Source organism: Eleutherodactylus coqui, chromosome 6 (assembly GCF_035609145.1).
Source record: "Eleutherodactylus coqui strain aEleCoq1 chromosome 6, aEleCoq1.hap1, whole genome shotgun sequence".
NCBI lineage: Eukaryota > Metazoa > Chordata > Amphibia > Anura > Eleutherodactylidae > Eleutherodactylus > Eleutherodactylus coqui.
In genome coordinates this window covers 203,080,436-203,104,470 of record NC_089842.1, presented here as the reverse complement: position 1 = coordinate 203,104,470, position 24,035 = coordinate 203,080,436, and the positions used below count along the sequence as shown (strand labels likewise).

The following is a 24,035-nucleotide window of genomic DNA, read 5'->3' as shown; positions in this document are numbered from 1 at the left end:
ATTTCCAAGTGTTATGTCCCATTTAGACGGGACGACAGTCATCTAAACGACTGCACGAGTGCTGACATCAATGCCAGGCTGTTAGCGCTCATGCAGAGCATTTAGAAAAGTAGGTCAACACTGGCTTATCGCTCAGCGAGAAGTCAGCGATCCAGCGAACTGTAAATTAATAGTGCATGATGATTGCGCAAATTCATTTATTGGAACGAATTTTGCGCAATAACCATCCCGTGTAACTGGCCCTTAAGTCTTTGTAAATTGAGTCAGCGAGTTTTCAGCCACTCAGTAGATAGAAAGTGTCTTCCTCTGATACCCTAATTAATTCCATTGTAACAGTGTATGCAAGAATGAAAAAAAAAACGAAACATGGTCCATCCAGTTTAGCCTACTACCCCCAAATGTTGATCCAGAGGAAGGCAAAAAAAAACCAAACAAACAATGAGGTAGAAGCAAATTAACCTCATTTAAGGATAAAGAATTCCTTCCTGACTTCAATCTGGCAATCAGAATAATCCCCGGATCACAGACCCTTCTGAAATAATCAGTGGCTATAACATGTAATATTGTAAGGCTAGATTCACATAAGTGAGCATGTTATGGGGCAGAGAAACTCAGCCGGAAATCGCAATTGCCAACAAGCGCTTCACATTTGGATGCAGGGAGTCTTTCATTCAAAAACGCCCCCAACTTATCCAAATGCATTTGCAACCGTATACTGTCCTCTCTGGTGTTAAGAACTTTACATAGTAATAGTCCCCCCCTTGAGAGGAAGACAAAAAAAACCAATGAGGTAGAAGCCAATTTAGCGCATCTGGGGAAAAAAATCCTTCCTGACTCCATAATGGCAGTCAGAATAATCCCTGGATCAACGTTTAAAAGTTCCTACCCAACACCAAGACTCGGATCAACAACCCGCTGGTTATTTAATGTCTATATCCTAGCACTCTAGAAAGGCATCTAGTCCCCTCTTAAACTCCTCTATCGAATTTGCCATCACCACGTCCTCAGGCAGAGAGTTCCACAGTCTCACTGCTCTTACAGTAAAGAACCTCCTTCTATGTTGGTGATGAAAGCTTCTTTCCTCTAGACATAGAGGATGCCCTTTATTAAGCCGTATTGGTTTTCTCTTTTCCTAACCCTTTTATTGTTGTAAGGTATAAATCGCTCACAGATAGTACTTAGGAAATTTTTTTAAAACCATCTTATTTATTGTCTGTAATCTTATTTCTGAGCATATTATCCCAGTTAATGAGGGCATCTCTAAGCTGATTAAACTTTGCCTTCCTAAAGTTTAAGATTTTTGAAGCTCCCTGATAAAACCTCCCACCTAAATACTAGTGGAAATCTAGCATATTATGGTTACTATTTCCCAGGTGCCAGCCAACCTACACCCTTGTTATTCTGTGAGGTGTAAAAGTTATTAAGTCCAAAATGGCCGTCCCTCTAGTTGGGTCCTGTACAAGTTAGGTAAGGTAATGGTCTTTAGCTATTGGCAGAAACTCATTTCCTTCATGAGATCCACTTCCCAGTTTATATGTGGCTAGTTAAAGTTCCCTATAATAATTACCTAATTGTGATTTGCTACTTCATCTATTTGCCTTAGAAATAGATTTTAAGTAGCTTCTGTTATATTTGGTGGCATATAGAGAACCCCTATGAGGATTTTATTATTTTATTGTTTTTCCCTCCATGTATTTCTACTCCTAGAGACTCCACTTGTTCATCTCCCTTCCATATATCCTTTTGTAGTGTGGGCTTTAAACAGGACTTTACATAAAGACAAACTTTCCAATTTTAATAATCCCTGCATTCACACTAAATGATTATTGCCCAAATTCGTTCTTTTGAATGAATTTTGAGCGATAGTAGTTACGTGCAAATGGGCCTTAACTGTACTAACCGCTCCCACCACTCCACCCCCCATTTTCATTACTTATTGTAGCCAACAGCAAAGGACCCAAATCCCTCTTTCCTGCACCAACTCTGGAGCCACTTGTTTACCTCTCTAATCTCCCGCTGCCTTTCTGGAGTGGTACAGGTAGTATTTTAGAAGATACTTCTTTGGAGGTTCTTGCCCAAAGCTTACATCCTAGCTCTGAAATTGTTTTCAAGGACCTTCCACCTACCTCTAACTTTGTCATTGCTGACAATGTGCACTATGGCTGTAGGGTATTGCCTCTCAATAATCTGTAAACCTGATCCACAATGTGTCAAACTCAAGCACCAGAAAGACAACACACCGTTCAATGTTCCCAGTTTTTGTGGTAGATTGCCTCTCTATCCCCCTAATAATTGAGTCTCCCACTACCAAGACCTGTCTAGCCTTCCCTGTACTCCTACCCCTCTTAGTGGAGCAGACATCCCCCTGGTGGTCAGTGCAGATGCTGTAGCAGTACTAATCCTGTAATGACATTCCCCTCATCTGTCAACTTTGCAAACCTGTTGGAGTGTGTCAGTTCAGGAGTAGCCTCCCTGACACTCTTCCCTCTACCTCACCTTCTGTCACCCCATTTTCCAACAGAGAAACACTGCAATCTATTAGGTCTAGGTGCACACAAACAGCTGTTTTCTATCCCTTGATACATAAGTAAGGAGAGTATGGCTTTAATTCTGTAAAACGGTTCTCATTTTTAATAGAGAAATGACAGACATGATGTATCCATTTTCAAAGTCAGTGAATGCTGATGGACCCCACTGTTTTGTTAGCAAGAATATCACTACAGAATGAGCTACTTTTGACATGAAAAGCACATAACGTCAATAGAACAAAACCCAGCGCCCATGTGCTTAGAGCTCAACAGCTTTTTTAAATCTACAAACTGATATATCTGTATTTATTTCATTACAATGAATGCCCTGCACACTATATAGTATAAAGACACCAATATAATAATCAGCGACTTAAAGGGGTTGTCCCGTGATAGCAAGTGGGGTTATACACTTCTGTATGGCCATAATAATGCACTTTGTAATATACATCGTGCATTAAATATTGGCCATACAGAAGTTATACACTTACCCCTCCGGTGCTGGCGTCCCCGTCTCCATGGCGCCGACTAAAGCTGCCTTCTGCCGGGATTAGACGCGCTTGCGCTGTCTGCCCTCTTCTGTCCGGCTCCGGCGTGCTCGCGCTGCAGAGGTCTTCAGCACCGGAGGGGTAAGTGTATAACTTCTGTATGGCCAATATTTAATGCACGATGTAGATTACAAAGTGCATTAGATCGAAACGTCGCTGTGTCATTTCTGCTGTACTGCTGCATCTGTATATTGCTGCTTGTGGGACCAACATGGAATAAAGTTCCTTTTATCTGAAATGGACTGCCATGGATGCTGCCTCTGATTATATGTTTCTTTTGCTATTCTTGGAGCGGGTATTTGATCCAACCCGAACAGAGGCGTGACATCATACTATTGGACCCATATAGGAGTCGGATAAGTGATTGCTGCTGTGTTTCTCTATATACTATATTTCCTGTATAGTGGCTGCTGTAATGGTAATATATGGGCAGACAGGGAAGCTGGACACTGGGTTACTTTTGTGAGACAATCGCTTTAAAGCCGTAAAGTAAAATGCAGACAAACTCTTTTAAAAGAAAAGCTGGCCATGCAATCAGCTGATTGCCACAAGTCAAACAGTGACACTAATTAGCATTTTAACATGACTAATTAATGTAACTTAAGAGAGTTTGCTATTGGCACACCAGGGAAATGCCTGCTAAATATGGGACCCAGATAGACATACATAGCAGCTGTTCTGCAGGTCTTTATCTCTGCAGTTAAATTAGAATAATAAATTAAAATAATTAAATACATTTCCAAACAGAGGAAGAGCAGAAGTATTACAGATAAGTGCTATTTAAAGCAAACATAAGTGACTGTGTGTGCTGTATTCTAAGTGGACTGTCTTCTAAAGTGTACTGTGTCTTAAGTGCGTGACTTGGGATTAGTGACTTTGGATTCAAGGACTTTGGAAGAGTCACTTATATTTAATTAGTGCTTATCTATTAGAATTTTTGCATATATTACTTGTATCTCATCTATCTGTAAAGTCCCCATTTAGAATATGCTCCATGATTGATAATGCCATCCAGTGTATATATTGTGCCATGTATGCCGTCCTTGAACAGCTGTTTGAGGGTGCATACTGCTTTATTAAAATATGAGTGCGTTGCACATTTGGAATCCCAGATGCTGGATCTAAATGAGTAGCTTACAACATTAAGATCCATTGGCAACATGGAAAGGAGTTTGCTGCTCACTGAACAGGCGCTCACTGGGGTAGATGTGGGGGTGGATGGTAGTATGGGAGTGCAGCATGATCACGCACTCGCTGGGGTAGATGTGGGGGTGGATGGTAGTATGGGAGTGCAGCATGGTCGGGCACTTGCTGGGGTAGATGTGGGGGTGGATGGTAGTATGGGAGTGCAGCATGGTCAGGCACTTGCTGGGGTAGATGTGGGGGTGGATGGTAGTATGGAAGTGCAGCATGATCAGGCACTCGCTGGGGAAGATGTGGGGAGGGGAGTATAGTATGGGAGTGCAGGATGAACAGGCAGCTAGCTGGGTGACAGAAGGAGGGATAGAGGAAAGATATCCAGGGAGGCTAGTGCTGAACTGGCACAGCCCAGCAAGTTTGCAAAGTTGGCAGATGAGGGGAATACCATTACAGGGTTAGCACTGCTGCAGCACGACATGGCCTCGGACCACCAGAGGGATGCCTGCTCCACTAAGAGGAATAGGAGACCAGGGCAGGCTAGTGGGAGACTCAAATATTAGGGGGACAGGCAGAGCAATCTGTCACAAAGATCGGGATAGTCTAACAGTGTGTTGTCTTCCTGGCGCTTGAGTTTGAGTTTGATACATCGCGGATCAGGTTGACAGATTACTAGGAGGAACTGTTGAGGAAAAACTTGCTGTTCCTCTAATGCAGCTTTCAGCCCTATTGGAGAATCTCTACTTCCCTGAAGCGATGAAAGGCGTTTTGGGAGGAGTTTCACGGCTCAATATAGTGTTCGCCCATCTGAAATTAGCCTAAAAATGATTTCAGGGAATTCAGATGTTGCTTAAGGCAAGGACCGCCCAAGTAGTATTTTCTAAAATATTACCTGTACAACGTGCCACACCAGATAGGCAGCGGAAGATTAGGGAGGTAAACTTAGTGGCTCAAGAGCTGGTGTAGGAAAGAGGTCCTGGAGAACTTGGCCGACTTTACTGTTGGCTACAGTAAGGATGAGCTGCATCCTAATAGGGATGGTGCAGCTTTTGATGAAGCATACAGATAGAACAAGTAATAGGGATACACTTAAAATAAAAAATAACCAAAACCTTCTAAACTATATGGTGACTAATGCTAGACGTCTGATCAATATAGTGAGAACTGGAAGTAATGATGTCTGAGGATATAGTGGGAATAAATAAGATCTGGTTGAATGAAAGCTGTGACTGGGCAGTGAACTTACAGGGTTAGCCTGTTCAGAAGAGAACGTAAAACACAGAAAGGGGGAGGGGTTAGTCTTTATGTAAAATCCTGTTTGAAGCCCACACTACAGAAAAACATATGTAAGGGAGATGAACAAGTGGAGTCTCTATGGGTAGAAATACATGGAGGGAAAAACAGTAAAATCCTCATAGGGGTTCTCTATATGCCACCAAAAATAACAGGTAAATAGATGAAGCAGCAAATCACAATGAGGTAATTATTATGGGAGACTTCAACTCTCCGGATATAAACTTGGAATTTGAAACCTGCGGAACTCATAAAAATTAACAAGTTTCTGCCAATTACTAAAGATTACCTTACCCAACTTGTACAGGACCAAACTAGAGGGACGAACATTTGAACTTAATATTAGACAACAGACGTGAAAGATTAACAGGAATGAAAGTAGAGGGGCACCTGGAAAATAGTGACCATATTATAGCAAATTTTCATTTGTCTTTCAAAAGGGAGTTTTATTGGGAAGCTACGAGAATACTAAGGTTAAGGTAGATAAAGTTCGTTCAGCTTAGAGATGCCGTTAACCTTATTGACTGGGACAATGTCCTCAGAAATAAGAGTACAGACAATAAATGGGAAATGTTTAAAAATATCTTGAATACTTACTGTGAACAGTTCATACCTTACAGGAATAAAAGGTGAAGGCAATAAATAACAAAAAGAAAGCATTTAAACTACTAAAATAAGAAGGCAGTCCGCATACATGCCTCCAAGACCAGAGAGCTGGCAGACGGGGGAGGTATTCTGCAAACTACAAGTCACCCCCCAATTTAAATACCTCGGGATCCATATCACCAGAGATCACACCCTGAGCCTTGACCTAAATGTCACCCCCCTACTGACAACTGTACAACTAAAACTAAAATCCTGGAGCTCCCTGCCACTGTCTGTAGCAGGCAGAATAAATCTCATAAAAATGATAATACTCCCCAAATACTTATATTGCCTAGAAACAACAGTACCGCAGAAATTCTTCAAAAAAACTAACTCCCTAATACTATCATTCATCTGGGGGAACACTAGAGCCAAACTTCGAATGGATACATTGCAGCGACCTAAAGAATTGGCGGGAATGGCATTACCAGACTTCAGACTCTATTACTTAGCGGGACAGCTCAGATATATCCGCCACTGGTTGTCAGGCTCTTTTCTCCCAAACTCCGAGCACCACCTGATGTTCTTCCTCTCGGAGGCATCACTCTGGATCCTCCTGGAAAAACCAGGACTGTTGACTAAACAGATGCTACCCATCCATAGACTTGCAGCTAATGTATGGCAGGCATGCAAGTTGCTGACCAAACAGGACGACACCCCTCTGGAGACTCCACTATGGGACAATAGGGCATTACCACACCTGGTGAATCTACCAGACAAACAGTTTTGGATAAACCTAGGAATCACTACTTTAGAACACCTATATATTAACCAAGTACTGATCTCCTTTGAGCAGCTACAGCAACTATACCAAATCCCAAGAAGGGGCTTCTTCAGGTACCTACAACTCAGGCACGCCTTAACTGCACAATTCCCAGAACACAGGCAACCCTTCTCGCAGTATCCATTAATAGGTATACTACGCACCCAAGGACCCAAAGGCCTGGTATCGGTGTTGTACACCCATCTATTACAATCTAAGATCCCTGAAACGCCAATGACAGTGGTAGAAAGATGGAGAGAGCTCATACCCACCCTCTCCAATGAGGAATGGGAAACTGCAATGTCCACGTACACTGAGGTATCACCAGCTGCAAACAACAAACTAACCCAACTATATATATTACACCAGTGTTATTTGACACCGATCAGACACCATAAAATGAAAAGAACACCCACAAACCAATGTCATAGATGTAGAGCCCCCAATGCAAACTTCAACCATCTAATATGGAGCTGCCCCAACATTTACACATACTGGGGAGAAATTACAGAGTTCCTAACTCATCTGATGGGTATACCGGTGCCACAGGACCCAGCAGTATGCCTATTGGGTATCCTAGACGAAGAACAGTGGCAATACCACGACAGGATATTTCTCACTAAGACACTATTTTATGCCCGCAAAGCAGTAGCTCTGCGATGGATGGATAGACGCCCCCCGACCCTCTCAAAGTGGCAGAACATAGTAAATGTCATCCTACCATATGAAAAAATAGTGTACAAAAATAGAAAATGCCCAGAAAAATTTGATAAAGTATGGGAAAGATGGTGTGGATCGACAAGTACAATATTTACGCAAGACCGATTCTAAAGCCTACTAAGAGCAAACGTTCCTGGAACGAACAGGTAAAACACGAGAAAACTACGGACCTCCACTGACACCATGAGCAAACATACAACCACACTGTATTCATTACCTGCATATGTTAATGTAACACGTATCCAAATGTAATCACATAACCACAGGAGCCTAAGATGTAACTAAAGTTGTTTATTCATGCAATGTACAAAATATATATTGTTCAATAAAACGAGTTTAAAAAAAAAATATAAGAAGGCAGTGAAGAAGCACTAAAAATCTACTAAAAGAAAAAAATAAATTATGTAAAAAGGCATATAAAAGCAGCAAAGGTGGAGACAGAGAAACTTATTGCCAAGGAGAGTAAAACTAATCCTAAACTGTTCCTTAATTACCATATATACTCGAGTGTAAGCAGAGTTTTTCAGCACATTTTTTATGCTGAAAAAGCCCCCCTTAGCTTATTCGCGAGTGAGGTTATAAAAAAAAAAAAAAAAAAAAAAAAGAGTAAAAAACCCCCAAAAAGCACAATACTCACCTCCCAGCCGGCGTTCTTGGCACTCGATCCAATCACAGCACTTACTTACACAGCGCTGATGGCGGGGGAATTCAAATCCAAGCAGGTAGATGACAACGAAAAGAATTCTCAAGCAGCTTGCCGCACCGCCGGGGAGAACATCGCGCCGGGGACACAGACGCCGGCTGGGAGCTGAGTATTGCGTTTTTTTTTTAACCTAGTATATAGTCGAGTATAGCTAGGCTTATACTTGAGTCAATAAATTTTACTTGTTCTTTTGTGGTAAAACTTATTGACTCTGCTTATACTAGGGTCGGCTAATACTCAACGATATACGGTATATAAATACTAAAGATTAATATTGAAAGTGTTGTCCATTTAATAAATAATGTAGAAAAAATTGTAGAAGTTGATGAGAAGAAAACAAATCTATTAAATCGTTTTCTGTCCAGTGTATTCTCAGAGTAAAATAAAATTATAACGTAAACTCTCCACTAAATATCACCAATTTAACACAGGAAGAAGTACAGATCTGCCCTAAAAAGATTAGTCTATTTTAATCCCCTGGTCCCGATGGCATACACCCCCGTGGTCTCAGGGAATTAACTCTTTGCAACCCAATTTTGGGTTTAGGGTTTCCTAGGGGGCTTTTCCTTTCTGCCATTATACAATGGCGCCATCTGCTGGCTAAAGCCAGTACTGCGATATGGGACATGCTGGAGAGGCCCCCGACAACAGAGCAGCCAGTAATATATGGTAAGAATACCCTGCCGGACATCTCACGACATTAGAGCTGTACAGCCTTCAATCAGAATGTCTTCAGACGTCAGACAGTGGATTGGAAAGGGTTAAGTAATATGATAGACGGACTGTTATTTCTTATATTTAAGGATTCTGTACTGACAGGTTTGTTTCACAGGATAGGCACATAGCAAATATGGTATTAATATTCACAAAAGAGGTCAAAAAGCAGGTTCACAGGTGGGCAACTAAAGTAATAAATGGAATTAGTGGAATACAAAACCCAGAGAGGTTATCAAAACTGGGGTTATTTAGTTTAGAAAAAAGATGGCTGAGGGGCGACCTAATGGCTATGTATAAATATTTCAAGGCGACAAAACTGAGATCTCTCCCATCATCTATTTGTACCCCGGACTGTGACAGTAACAAGGGTATATCCTCTGTGTCTAGAGGAAAGAAGGTTTCTACACTAACAAAGAAGGGTGTTCTTTACTGTAAGAGCAGGGTGATTATGGAACTCTCTGCCTGAGGAAGTGGTAATAGCAAACTCGATAAAAGTATATAAGAGGGGCCTGGATGACTTTCTTGAGCATTACAATATTACATATTATAGTCACTGATTGCTGGGTGAGATGGAATTGTGCTGTTTTCTCATTTTCACAAATTTATGATATACCTTTTCTCTCATCCTTTGCATGTATATGGGCCTTAAAAGTTGAGATTAGGAGAGGCAGGGTAAGTTGTTGGATACCTTTTCTAAATGTGAAGGCACCAGATAACTCAACAAGGTTCACACAGTAACTAGATCCATTTCAAATGCAGCTGGGAAGCAAATTTATTTTTAACATCCCGCATAAGTATGGCCTGTCCAAGGAACACCAGTACCCGGGAGTTGACCCTGCCTTTACTTTTAAGTATACACTGATTGCCTAGTTATAAATGGTTTATCGTTATAGCCTATTTTGTATATAGTGTAGTGGTGCACAGCTATTTTTAATAATCCACGTTTGTCACTTTCTGCCTTGAAGCAAGTGCATTTGACCTCCATACAACATGTCCAGGGCAGCCTCTTTTGCTTAATTGGTCTATTCGTTGGGAAAGTGTGGCAGTACTTGCATCTAAATTATCAAATTGGTACTACATATACCCTTTATCATCAATTGCAAAGACTTTTTCGCTATTACGATTTTGGGGCTTATAAGAATAATGGAAGCACATCAATTTTCTTTAATAGTTTATGAACAAGAATAAGATACACAAATAGATGATGTTTGAGAACCATTATAATGATGGTTTTATCGTACAAGAAACACAAAGGCAAATGTATTGTACTACAAAAAGATCTAGCAGAAAGCGGTGATATGTAGCTTGTCTTAAGGCCCATATACATGCAAAGACAATCTTTCAAACGATTGAAAGATTCACAATTTTAGCGATTGTTTTGCATAAAGTGTTAATGGACACTAATGTCCATTAACACTTTATCAGCTTCATTTACATGTAAAAGGGCCTTCAGGAGCTGTTTTTAGAGCACAGTATGTGGTCTTAGCTCTGCACACAGCTCCATTGTTCTCGCATGGGCTGTTGGCAGAATACAATGTAATCTCAGACTCCTGTGCAGAACACAGCGTGTGGTCCCTGTTATCTCTCTCCAGCTGAAAGATGGATTTTAAGCTCATCTTAAAATAATCGTTCAGCCAAAGAATGAACGATGACAGCGCTTACACACAACAATTATCGCTCATATGCCATCGTTTGAACCAATTTTCAGAAATAATTATTGCGTGTAAATGGGCCTGATTAGTAGGACTGAATTCAGAAAGTTGCAACCCTCATCAATTTCAAATGGACATGCAATAAAGGAAGGTGAAGGGATAGAGAAAGAAACAAAGACTAAAAAGAAGACGAATTATGACTCTAGCAACTATTGGACCACTGGAACTCTTTAATCTTACCTTTAAGAAATGCTCGGCACATAGGGTCCACACTTTTGTGAATTGTTGGTCTTAGATTTTTCAGAGACGGCAAAGCTTCTAGTTTGTCTATAGCACTACTACTATTTCACCTACCAAAACTACAGCTATTTTGGCTGTTAAAAATATAATTTAGGTGTTTCTTTGAACCTCATAGGGTGACACTTTCAAAATTATTTAAGCAGAGTTTAATACAGTCTGATAAGTCACAATTAAAAATGCTATCAACCTGCATTCCAAAAAAATTAAGAAACAAAAAGGATACATTTTAAATTTCTACAATTCTAAGTTCAGTCATCTAAAATCAACATCACTCCATCTATCATGTAAATACCATATGACTACTATGCGGACTGCAGAATTACATTCCAACAATTACAGCTTTGCGTCTTAGAACTTTATGAGTTCTCAAACTAGCTATGTTAATTGGACCTACCTTGTTTCTTCTGTCGCCATATAAAAAACATCATCAGGTGCATCAATCCAGTTCATCTGCCTCCTCTTGACTGGAGGCAGACAACCACCTCGGATTAATCTGACCTTTGCTGGGTAGGATTTCCCATTGAGCAGTAAGTTTCGGTTTGGTCCCTAGTAAGGAAAAAACAGGAAAAAAAAATATAATTCTAAAATGCCTTTGATGACTTGTGTTAAACTCAAAACTAGATAATTGATACTTGGAAGCAATAAAACGTTTGCTATTTATACGGATACAAAAATAATATTCCTACCATTATATACCACCAACTAGTTACTTGGGACAGACTAGGTTTAAAAACTTGCATTTTACAACTTAACCCATTCTTAGATATTTAAAGAGTAGAGATGAGCGAGCGTACTCGGATAAATTACTCGAGCGAGTAGTGCTTTTCCGAGTACGCTCGCTCATCTCTATTAAAGAGTCATAGCCAGCCGACATTTCTGGTGTTCTTCTGATTACGTACTTTTCTTAATGGATCGGTCCCCTCACCAATAAAGCTTCATGATTATTTAAAACCTTACACTAAAATTTCCACGACTGTATACACAAAAATCAGTATTACATACTTTTGCAGAACCTATGCTTACTTATCTTTTTGCACCCCCATCCCAGGATGTTTTGCAAACCGGGATGGGCTGGGGGATTTTGCAACCCTCCCCCCCCCCCCCCCCCCCAAACACATCCCAACCACGTATATGAATAAACAAAATATATATACTGAAGCGAGTACATGAAGCTTTATCTGCTATACCAGAGAAACCCCCACCATTTTTTTGGTTCATAGCAACTTTCAAATATGACAAGTTGTAGTGAGCCGCACCGAATATTACAAAGGAAAAAGTCGATTAAAGATGTAATCTTAGGGGCCTCGTGTGACGCACAATGTTAAGGCAGCAGAATGCAGTCCTAAGCTCTCACTCACAACCTGAAAGGTTATGAGGTCAATCCCCGCATGGTTCAGGAAGCCGGCTCAAGGTTGACACAGCATTCTATCCTTTTGAGGTCGGTAAAATGAGTACCCAGCTTGCTGGTGGGTAATAAATAAAAATTACCTGAGAACGCTGCAGAATAAGTTGGCGCTATACAAATAAGTCCCTTTCCCTAATCAAGTCATATGTATTTTACTCTAGTGCTACTTTCCAATTATATGGTTATGACACTCGCATAAAGTTTCAGTAATATTATTATAGCCCTGGTCACAATAATACTTGCTCTTATTCAGGCACCAAGAAGCATGGCTGACTAAAACAATTGTGCAGCTATAGGATTAAATCTTATTTATAAAGAAAAACAAAAACTTGCATTCTAAAAACACGCGGGGAAGGTAGACATTGTGTAGCAAAGATGGACCGACATTAAAGGGTTATTCTGGGTAAAGAAAACCCGCTCACTATTGGGTACATATGTTAAAAAGTAAAAGACTAAAAGGAATTTCCAAGACTAACACACTGATGACCTATACTCAGCTAATCGATGGGGGTCCTGAGCGGTGAATCTCTGCCGATCAGATATTGTGTGCTGCTATGAGTTTTCTATCTTCCTCACTCTTGGGCAGAAGTTCTGAACCTTTTAATTTAGCAAAGTGTGTCATCCCAAGGCTCATTGAAGTGAGGGGCAAGAGACATTACAGTCTCACAGAAGTGTTATCAAAACAGAAGTCATTCACTTTTAACATGAATTAAAAATAGCGAGGAGTTTTTCTCTGCCTAGCATATCCATTTAAACACAGTTTGCTCAGGAAAGATCTTACAGTACTGGAGGGGGTTCAAAGAAGGGTAACTAAACTAATACATGGAATGAAGGGACTGGAATACCCAGAGGGGATATCCAAATTGGGATTATTTACCCTGGAGAAAAGACGACTAAGGGGTGATCAAATAACTATGTATAAGTACATGAGGGGACAACACATGGATCTCTCCCAGGATCTGTTTATATCCAGGACTGTGACGGTAACGAGAGGGCATCCACTACGTCTAGAAGAAAGCAGGTTTCATCACCAACACAGAAAAGGGTTCTTTACTGTAAGAGCAGTGAGCCTGTGAAACTCTCTGCCTGAGGATATGGTGATGGCAAAATCCATAGGGGAGTTTAAAAGGGGACTTGATGTCTTTCTAGAGTGGAAGGATATTACAGGATATAAATCTTAGGTTAATTGTTAATCCGGGTATACAGGCAGGTAAGAACTATTAGGGGTTGATCCAGGGATTAGTCTGATTGCCATTAGGGAGTTGGGAAAGAATTTTTCCCCCAAAAGGGCTAATTGGCTACTGCCTCTTGGTTTTTTTTGCCTTCCTCTGGCTCAACAACATAGGAGGATAGACAGGCTGGACTAGATGGATATTGTCTTCATTTGGCCTTATATACTATGTTACTATATGGAAAGCCTTTCAGTACAGACTAGCAATACAGTTACAAATAGAGATGAAAAGCAAAACAATGTGAAATTGTAAAAAACTTGTAATAGAAACTAAGTTCAAGTACAATAAAAGTTCATATGCAACCATCAAAGAGTCATTTTTACTATATTTATCTTAACTCCAAAATGGCTAATCTGCCTTTACTACTCGTTATTCTATTTAGATACAGATCTAATTAGTTTTTATGAAACTTCAAGAACTTTGAAAAAGTAATTAAATGATTAGAAAAAAAACAAAAAAAAAACCACATCACAAAGCAGGAACCACCACAGTATGACAGTTACATTCACATTTGTATTGGAGGCTCCATTAGGAGCCTCTAGAGCAGATCTAGGAAAAAAATAAAAGGACAAAATAGCACAGCATGCTGTTGGATTTCATCTGGGAAACCGCCAGAGGCCAGCCAGCCCTCCATATACTCAATGAGGTCTGTTTAACACCATTTATTTCTATCACAGGACAGATCCAGCATTGTGTTTTCCTGCTTTCATAACTGAATAGCAACATTGAAAACCTAACGGTAGTGTCAACAGAGCCTTACCTATGAGTATATAAAATGTAACCAATTTATTCCCTCTTATTGAGCATTTCTTAGTACATACAGATTTGACAGCTATAATTTTTCTGTTTGGTTGGTTATTTATTTGGTTGTCAGGTTGGGACCACCATCGCTGTGGTTAATGTTGGCCACGCATATAATAAAACTCTTAACCATCTTGGCCAGACAGCATTGTATGATTTTACCAGGATATATGTTTGCATTGGCCAATGGCAGGTTTCTGTCTGTTTAAGATGATGAAACTAGATGTGTATTGTATCAACAATCTGATGGACAACTGATCATCCACATTCTGGCCAATAGTAATCTTAACAGTAAAGTTAATTACTGGCTATGGTCAGGCTCACACGGCCGTATGCGGATTCCCACAGTGAATTCTAGCTGTGAGCTCTGCCACGACCCAGCGTATGGCCATGTAATGTACCGTGTACGACCAAAGTACACCTTTTTTTGTTAAGATTTTTTGTGTCATTAGTAGTTGACGAGACTGCAGATATATGCATGACCATAGAGCACAATGGGCTGTATGTTACGGATTCTGCGGTAAAATAGAACATGCTGAGTTCTATTTTTCACAAGCAGATTATGCAATTCCGACCCGCTAATGTGAGCAGAATTGTGTAATCCAATGCATTTGATTGAAAAGCGTGATCAAACGCATGTGGAATCCGTAATTGAAATCTGGTTGCGTGAGACCGGACTAACTGAAATGTCTATTCTTTGTTGTTGTTTTTTTTAAAATTTTTTTAACAACCCTCATTACAGAGAGTAATATACCCAGCAATCACATGATTGCTAGAACTAAGACAGAAAGCAGCATTGCTGCTTGCTATATTATGAAAATGGAGCTTACAGAGGATTTACAAAGTTTAGGAATGCAGAGTTGGTAGGTAATAAATAGAGATGAGCGAGCACGCTCGGATACAGCAGTTACTCCCTCTCCCCCCTGCCCCCCGCTGCCCCAACGAGGACACTCGGAACAGTAAACAGTTATTCGAGAAGAGCGATGCTCGCTTGAGTAACTGCTGTATCCGAGCGTGCTCGCTCATCTCTACTAATAAACCGTTTCTGCCTTTTCTATGGACAATCGGGCTCTCAGGCAGGTCTCTCCTTCTGTGAATGCAAACTTTTCAGCATCATTTATAAACACCACTGCATTGTTATAAGCCCACCAGTCATGTGTGTATTATCACTTTGTAATAAGTGGTTAAAAAATAAAAAAAAAACCTCCATACATCCTCTACCACCCCCTCCCCCCAAAAAAGAAATTCTAGTCTGCAGACCATAGATTTGCCCCAGTTTCATGAATTGTTTTGCTTGGCATTCAGCAGTCTCTTAATTGTTCATATAAGCAAATTCAAGAAAAAGCACTGGATCAACTTAATGCAAGAGCTATGGAGGAAATTTAGCTGTAATTCTGCCCTAGGCCAAATGGTGTGGCATTCACATTATTTTAGTCCTATGACTTTTCTTTCTTAATTTGAATTGCAAATCAGTGATACAATAATGCTTTCACAGCACCACCTATTGAAAAGTAGCAACCTTTTTAAAAAATGCATGTGAATTGAATAGGTGAGATGCACCAGAGGTGCCTGTGAAGATCTCCCCTCCATTCCCCCCCCGCTGCTCCCTGTCTGCAGCCGAATCTTTTCTTCCGAGAGGGCAGGTACTCGCTAAGGGCAATGCTCGCTCGAGTAATTGCCCTTAGTGAGTATTGTTAACTAAGATACGATTATACACAAATATAACGTAACAAGACACAATTATTTGTACCATTCATGAGCACAATGAGTCAACACCCACAAGGCAGGGGTAAAAAGGTAAGTAAACCTCTCTGTTAATAACTTCTCCAAAAGCTAACTGGCAAAAGATGTTTCACTTACAGAGATGACATTGGAAGTGTGAGTTTCATTGGTGCTTTGCCCATTAGGTAAATGCACACAAAGCCTGGTTGCTGACAAATTTGTTCTTCCCAAGATTGGTTAGTGTGAACCACCAACTCTCAATTGATTTGTTATAGAGATGTACAAAGGTGAAAAAGGCTACAAAAGCATGGCTTAAGACCAGTCGTACATCAATCCACGGTATGACAAATTATCTACAACTGAACAAAATTCAGTACTGTTGCTACTCTGCTTAGGAGTGGGCATCCTGTTATGATCATTACAAAAGCACAAAAGGCTGAAAGATGTGAGAGAAAACCCAAGGGTAACACCACAGCACCTACAGTAGACTCTACAAACTGGCCAAACCCCTGTACATGTTCAACATCCGGTTTCCCTGAAAATAAGACTGACTCTGAAAATAAGCCCTAGCATGATTTTTCAGGGTTTTTGAGGATGCTTAAAATATAAGCCCTACTCCAAAATTAGCCCTAGTTACAGTAAAACAATAAGCCCTAGTTACAGATATAAAAAAATCTTTTGGAGCAAAAATCAATATAAGACCCTGTCTTATTTTCGGTGAAACAGGGTATTAGAAGACGACTGAGCAAAAATGTGGCCATAGAAGGACACCACAAAAGAAGCCGTTGCTGTACAAACAAAACATTGTGGATTGTCCTAAGTTTGCCCAGGACCACTTAAGTGTTCCACAATGCTTCCGGACAAATGTTCTTTGGTCAGCAGATTGTAAAGTGAAATTACATTTCACCACAAAAGCACAAGATGTTTGGAGAAAAAAAAAAAAAGAATTGCACAAAAACCTTATACCTACTGCGAAGCATAAGCATGGTGGAGGGAGCATCATTTGCTGCATCGTTGCATAGACGTTGGGTGATGTGATAAGGCAAGGACTCAAATTGCACAGGTAAATCAATTAAAGAATGGTTGAAAAGATTATGTTTTCGAATGGCCAAATCAGAGTCCGGACCTTAAGGTTGGATTTACACAGGCAATTTTCACATGTGATTTCCGCCTCACTGCGATATGGACGGAACTCAGAAGTGAAAATAACACATTGGCTTCAATGTGTTTATTCACATGAATGATTCTTCTCTCGCAACGATACTGTGAGATAGAAAGATCGCTGCATATCCTACTTTTGATCGATTCCTTGCAAAAAACAAAAAATTGCCCATTATTTCTTTTAATCGTATTGCACTCATGTGATTGCATGCGAGTGTAATGTGATTTTTACCACTAAAATCATTGGAAGACTTACAATTTTTCAAGAGTATGAAAACTGCAAGTACATAGATGCAATGCGTTTCACAAGTTAAAAAACGCCTCCTGCTTGCATCCAAAAATGCAAGTTTAAGAGTGTGATATCCGTTCGAGTTTTTTGAATTGCTATCATACTTGCCTGTGTGAATCCAGCCTAACCCTATTGAGAAGCTGTGGCAAGACCAGAAGAGGGTTATGCACGTAAGGCATCTCAAAAATATTGATGAGCTGAAACATTTGCAGGAAGGTTCACTTACTTTTTCTCCCTCTACACTATGGATAAGTACTTAGGGCTAATGGCCATGGACGGATTCATTCCCCGCGGCGAAAATCCATGGCGGAATAACACAGTTATTAGGTTCTATTGAAGCTAATAGCTTAGTCCTCACATGTGGGATTCTGCCGCGGATTTACACCATGTGGAAAAAAAATTAAAATCCCAACATGTTTTATTTTACCGCGTTTTTCCACGGCGGGAGATCTCCATTAATATATTAATGGAAATCACGGAAATATGCAGTAAAAAGGCGTGTTTTTCCGCCATCGCCAACGGGAACTTTTTTGTTTATCCCCACGGCATAAAACTGCAGGCATATCAAGCTCCGTCCGTGGGCATGAGTACTGAGCGTGCTCAACAAAAGACATGAACAGTACAACTGTTTGTGTATTTTGAGTTCCTTACTTTTCTTGCAACTTTGTAGCTATGTATTGAGATCAGTATCAAACTTTCATGTAACAAGAATGAGCAAAACAGAGCTAGCTGGGAATCAAAGAAATGTGCACTTGTGTAATTTTCTGTGCCGCCTTTGTTGCAAGGGTTTGCTTGACATAGAATTTAGAAATATTGTATATGTTGATGGTATTATGATTAGCATATAGCCTGGAACCATGTCTGGAGCCTGAAAGTATTTACAGTGGTAGCACATGCTCCAGTCACAGGGATATTAAGTAATCAGTCTACTTAAAAGAACATTACCCGCAAAGCAACAAAGGCCACTTCTTAGAAAATTACTTCTAGTATTAAAATACCATAATTTTTTTTAAAAATACCATAAATAAAAAAAACAACCCCCCCCCCCGAAAAACTAGGAAATAAAACCTCAAGCATATTTACACCATATATAAAGGTCTTACTTATTTGAGCCTGCTCTGAGTTATCATAGAATCCAACATTCTGCAGGAACCTATTTCTGTGGGTTTTAAATTGCTCATTAAAGTTGCCACCAGAGATTAAGGGAATGGGGTTATTTTCTATTTCAGACATTTATGGTATATGCATAAAAAAAGAACTTTTATCTTCTCAAGCGTGCCAAGATTTGCTCTTACTTTTGATTACAAACAAAAATGTACACAAGAGCAGATCTTTCAAATATGGTAGTACACCTTATTCACTGTACGGCAGTATTAGTCAGTCAGTGTATGGCGTTAGTGTTTGAAAAACACTAACATGCAAAAGGGAGAATGGAGCAGCACATGATTTTTGGATGCCTGGCTTGTTAACCAAATTCTATTACAAAATGTTAAAAAAAACAACAAAACACCGAGTCCAGTGTTGTATATAGCCCACCTATCTAAAACTCACTATGTAAGTAGCAGTTATTAAAAAATAGTAAGAGAGTTCGTATAATTCTGTTGTCATAATTGATCAAAAACTAGACGTGCAGATACACAAGGAAGCTGCTGAGCAAGACAGTTGTTGAGCCAACCATATGATGCCGAGTTTCATGAATAGGTCATAATAATTAGAACAGTACACACACACGAGACTTTTTAATTATCATTTGGTTGTCTGAGCAACTGTATAGCCCTGTGTGCTCCCCTGTGTCTCGATGTTGGATTGAAGAACAGGATTATAAGGACACTATAAAGAAAGAACATAAGGGGCGGTGTGGGACTTAGAAGAACAAAAGACACAACATGTGCTTTAAAGAGACCATAGCTGTTGAGCTGAACACACTACCTAAGATATGTCCCATTTATTAATAGACGACCCATTATTAGGGCTTTATATACATGTCAAAAAATGTTTACTACATATCCAAACTAGAACAATCTAAAACCTGCTACACAATACACAAAAAAGTATATAGTGAAGTAGTAGCCTCTGACCTATTTATTGTCCTAAGATTTGGTCTTTCCATTGGTTGCAGGTGTTCCTCAGTTACAGGGTACTGCAATGTTTAATGACAACCACACTGCAAATTTTGATCTGCTATAAGGCAGAGGTGCACAACTCCAATCCTTAAGGGTCTGAACAGGTCATGTTTTCAGGATATCCTATAGTAAGAACACCTGTGGCAATGGTCTGAGGCGGAAATATAGAAAACTTGACCTGTTGGGCCTCATGCGCATGGTAGTGACGGACTCCGCCAGCGGAATATCACAGAGGAGTCCGTCATGTCGCCCACCAAAGACCCCATACTCACCTCTCCGGATCCGCCGCTAGAGTCCAGTCCGGCAAGCTGGAGGTCATGCGCAGCAAAGAGCATGACACGCCGGCAGTGGACGATGACGCGTAATTAGCGATACTTCCGCTGTGCACACAGTGGAAGTATCACGTGGTGGCCAACTTCCATTGACTACAATGGAAGCCGGTTGCGGGTTTTTCCTTGGCAATTAGAACAAGCCACAGTCTCTTTCACACTGTGGAATTCCGCAGCGTGAACATTAAGCTATTAGATTCAATGGAATCTAATAGCACCAGGATAACGCCGCAGGTTTCACGCGGCAGAAATCCATCCGTGGGCATTAGCCCTTAGGACTGCAGTTGTGCACGCGTGCTTTATGTTAACTTGTCACGTAGAACATAGGGGCACATTTAAAAACCTTTTTACGCTAGTTTCTGGTTTTAAAAAAGTGCACATTTTTTGCGCGAGAGGGTATTTGTGTAAAAATTTGTGACTTCTTCATTGTGCACCAGCCATGCTGCTTTTTCAAAGAGTGGACAGAGCTTGCTGGGGGAAAGGGGGGGCGCACCCTAGACTGAACGATGCGTGCGCCTCTTCATGTTTTAAGCGCACCGTGTGCCAGGGCAGATTATACTAAGTTTGGCATCAGAAATCCTAGAATTAGTAAATTTCCCCCATAGTTTCTGATCTGCAAAGAGAATGTTATAGAGCAGGAAGAGCTAAACAGATTGCTATATAGTGTTTTTGGGGAAAAGATTCAATACAACTTGTATTTTATTAATGTATAGCCTGGCTCTTTCTATGCTTAGAGTCCAGTAGGAGGTCACAGTCAGTAATAACCTTCCTTGTATGACTGTGCATACACAAATAACTCTATGCACCAAACAGGACCACCCACTGGACCTCTACACACAGAAAGAGCAGGGATTTTAAAGTATATCAGCAGTTTTGCCTATGGTCTCCTACCGTCAGAAAGAAAACTTAGATGCTGCCACAATTGATCTCGAGGTGGGACTTCTCACTCAAGTGCTCTTCTCTTGGTTTACTGAGCTGTTTCACAGCTCTGATTGACAGCTGTAGTATCCAACCAGGAGACTGCAGCCAATCAAAGCCGACAAGTAGCTCAGTCGACAAAGAAGACAACACGAGTGAGAAATCCCACCTTCAAAGCACCTGCGACTGCATCAAAGTTCCTTTTATGACTAATAGGGGGCTCTAAAGGCATTGATATAGGTACATTTACAATCTTTTCTCCTGCTGCTACCCTAGAGGCACTGATAGAGGTACATTAACATGCCTTTCTCTTGCTGTTACCCTAGAGGCACTGATAGAGGTACATTAACACGCCTTTTTCCTGCCTGCTAACAGATTCCTTTTAAATTAGTAAAATATAAAAATTAGACAATCTTTTTCTGCTGTGTAACTCCTCCAGCTCTATGCAATGTGTCCACCGATAGGTCTATATGTACAATGTGACTCGTTCCCTTTAATATACAACACTACTTGTAAACAAGAAATTCTCAGAGAAGTTCTGAAGTACAAGGAATCAAACCATCCCTGCTTTTCAGCTATAGGTTGGGGACTATGGTGTTAAAATATACAATCTAAGGTTATAGGCTCATAGGAGCCAAAATGCTGACTCCAAGGATGTGACTCTTACCCTCTTCAGCATTCCCCCTCTGTCACCTTGCAAAGTCGTGGCTGTAAGCAGGCCGCGGAGTACATAGGCGCGTGCATAAAATGAGAGAAGCCCTGTCATTCTATGCATGCACTTATGTAGTCCACGATATGCATGCTGAAGCTGCAGCATTGCAAAAAACAGCAGAGGAACGCTGAGGAGGGACCGTATAAGGTTCACAGCCCTGGAACCAGCATTACAGCTCCTATGAGCCCATAACTTTAGTTTACAGGGCTCATAATTGGTGACCAGCTGCCGCTTCTTCCGTGTTCTGCACTGTGGGCACTGGGGCTTTAGCACTGGATGGGGAGCCGTTGGTTGGGGTAGGAGAGTATCAATTTTATTTTTGTCTACAATTTTAAGCCATAAAATTTTTTGAAGTCGTGGAAAACAACAAAATGATACAGAAAAGGACAGATGACTACTATGCTTCCAGATTTCTCATTTGCCTCCCACACAATACATGTAGTAGCATTTTACCAGGAAACTACAAGATGACTTTACTGAATGTGGAGACTGAGATTTGTTACATATTGCGGTTTAATGCTTCCAAATTAATAATTTCAATGAGAAACACTAGTTTCACTATAGACCAGGAGTATATTCCCTGCATCCTAGGAATTGCATGGGCCCGCAATGTAAATCTGTGCCCCCCATACACACCACCACCACCATCCGGTCACAGTCATGCTTGTCTGTCTGGTAACCTGCAGACGGACAAGCTCATATATTTTCCATGACAGGCTGCTCATATGTTTTCCATGAGAGAAGAAGAATGTTGTCTAGCAGTAACAGTTAAGTTTTAATTATGCACTGTCTGTCCAACTTTGGGACCCCCATATATTGTCAGAATGCAGGTCTCCTAATTCCTGCGCGACATTCTAGAAAGCAGTAGATTAAGTTGAGAGACGGCTATGCGCGACTGCAGCTATTTTCATTGTAGAGTAGTGAAACACTCAGCTGTTTCAGCAACTAGCAGACTGCAATAGGAAGATTTGCATTCATGCATGGCTTATTCCTTTGTGGACTGTAAATGGAGTTAAAGATGAGCACCATTCTTCCAATAGTTGGGAGTCCTGGAAGTGGAACTGGAACGTATGAGATATTTGTGGTATATACATATGATATGCCATAAATGTCTTGGATTGGATTGCAATGCTGCTTTAAGTCTTATTGCAGCCCTCGGGATTTGTTCAGTCTGACAATATGGTTCTCAGACCAGATAAAATTCTGCAACCCTGCTTTAAACCATTAGAAATCCTGACCACGGGCAAATTTTCACTGCGTTCCCCGCGGCGACAATTCTAATCACAGTACAAAGTACATGTAGTTGAGGGGATGTACAATATTCTTTTTGATCTGCGGTCTATATGGTAACACTTGACTATATGAGGGGTTTGCATTTACAGGTTGCATTATGTGTATAGGTGGTTACTAAAGGAAGACACTTTCAACATTACATAGAACCAAAACAGTTACACAAAAAAGTGTAATAGCACAGAGTTGGGATGAACATTTAGTGACTGCAACTTTTGTTAATATTTTGGTTATATCAATAATACTTTGGTTTATATAAAAAGTGGAAAGTGTCTTTCTTTTATAGTAACCCTGTAATTAGAGCATATTTATAGTTCAATTTAAAGAGATTTATAGGAAATATTATAAGCTCTTTTACTCTATAGTAGAGCAAGCAAGACGTGAGCTAGATGGTGACATGAGATACAGTCATAGCTAAAAGTAGTAAGCCACATCCATCTGCAAACATGAATGGACATAGTTTTAACGACCCATTGTACATAAATGAGAACAACAAGTAGCCCATCTATTTGCTATATCCCATGCTAACTAATGCTGGTCATAGATTTGAGATATCCACTGTAAACCTTTTTTTCATATGTGGACAGGACAATAAGCTGCTGACAGAGATCTCTGGCAGCTGCTTACCTCCCATGGAAACAAAGGATGAGGCATGTTGAAACCCTGCATGCCGGATTCTTCTTTTTGCAGACATCGGCCATTGGGAGACCATTGAAAGGCTTCATGCGCATTAGTTCCCTGACTCCTTGAAAAGCTGTGTGTTTGGCTGACTCATTTAATATGTATGGGCAGTTTTAGATATAGAGGAGATGTTGCCAGCAAGTCTGCAGGTAACACATTAGCTATGTAGTCCTAGGCTAAATGCTACTGGTACTACTTCGTATTAGCAGCTTTAAAGAGTACTTTTACAAGGGACGACAGTCATCCCAATGACTATCGCTTCTGTGCTTTCATAGGGGAGCAATAGTTGTTCAGTGAATGGAGGTCGAGCGCACCGGCTGCCTACTGCGAAGAGAGTGAGAAATCGCTCACTAGTTGTTTCGTTCA

General features: G+C 40.5%; 1 protein-coding gene across 6 annotated transcripts in view; it reads right to left on the bottom strand.

Annotated features, from left to right (window-relative positions):
- MTA1 (metastasis associated 1) overlaps positions 1 to 24,035 on the bottom strand; it is a 203,744-nt gene that overhangs the window by 12,528 nt on the left and 167,181 nt on the right. For all 6 annotated transcript variants that reach the window (XM_066608606.1, XM_066608608.1, XM_066608607.1 and 3 more), the window contains one exon: positions 11,401 to 11,552. In XM_066608606.1, the coding sequence (XP_066464703.1) occupies positions 11,401 to 11,552 (152 nt within the window). The remainder of the gene's footprint in view (positions 1 to 11,400; positions 11,553 to 24,035) is intronic.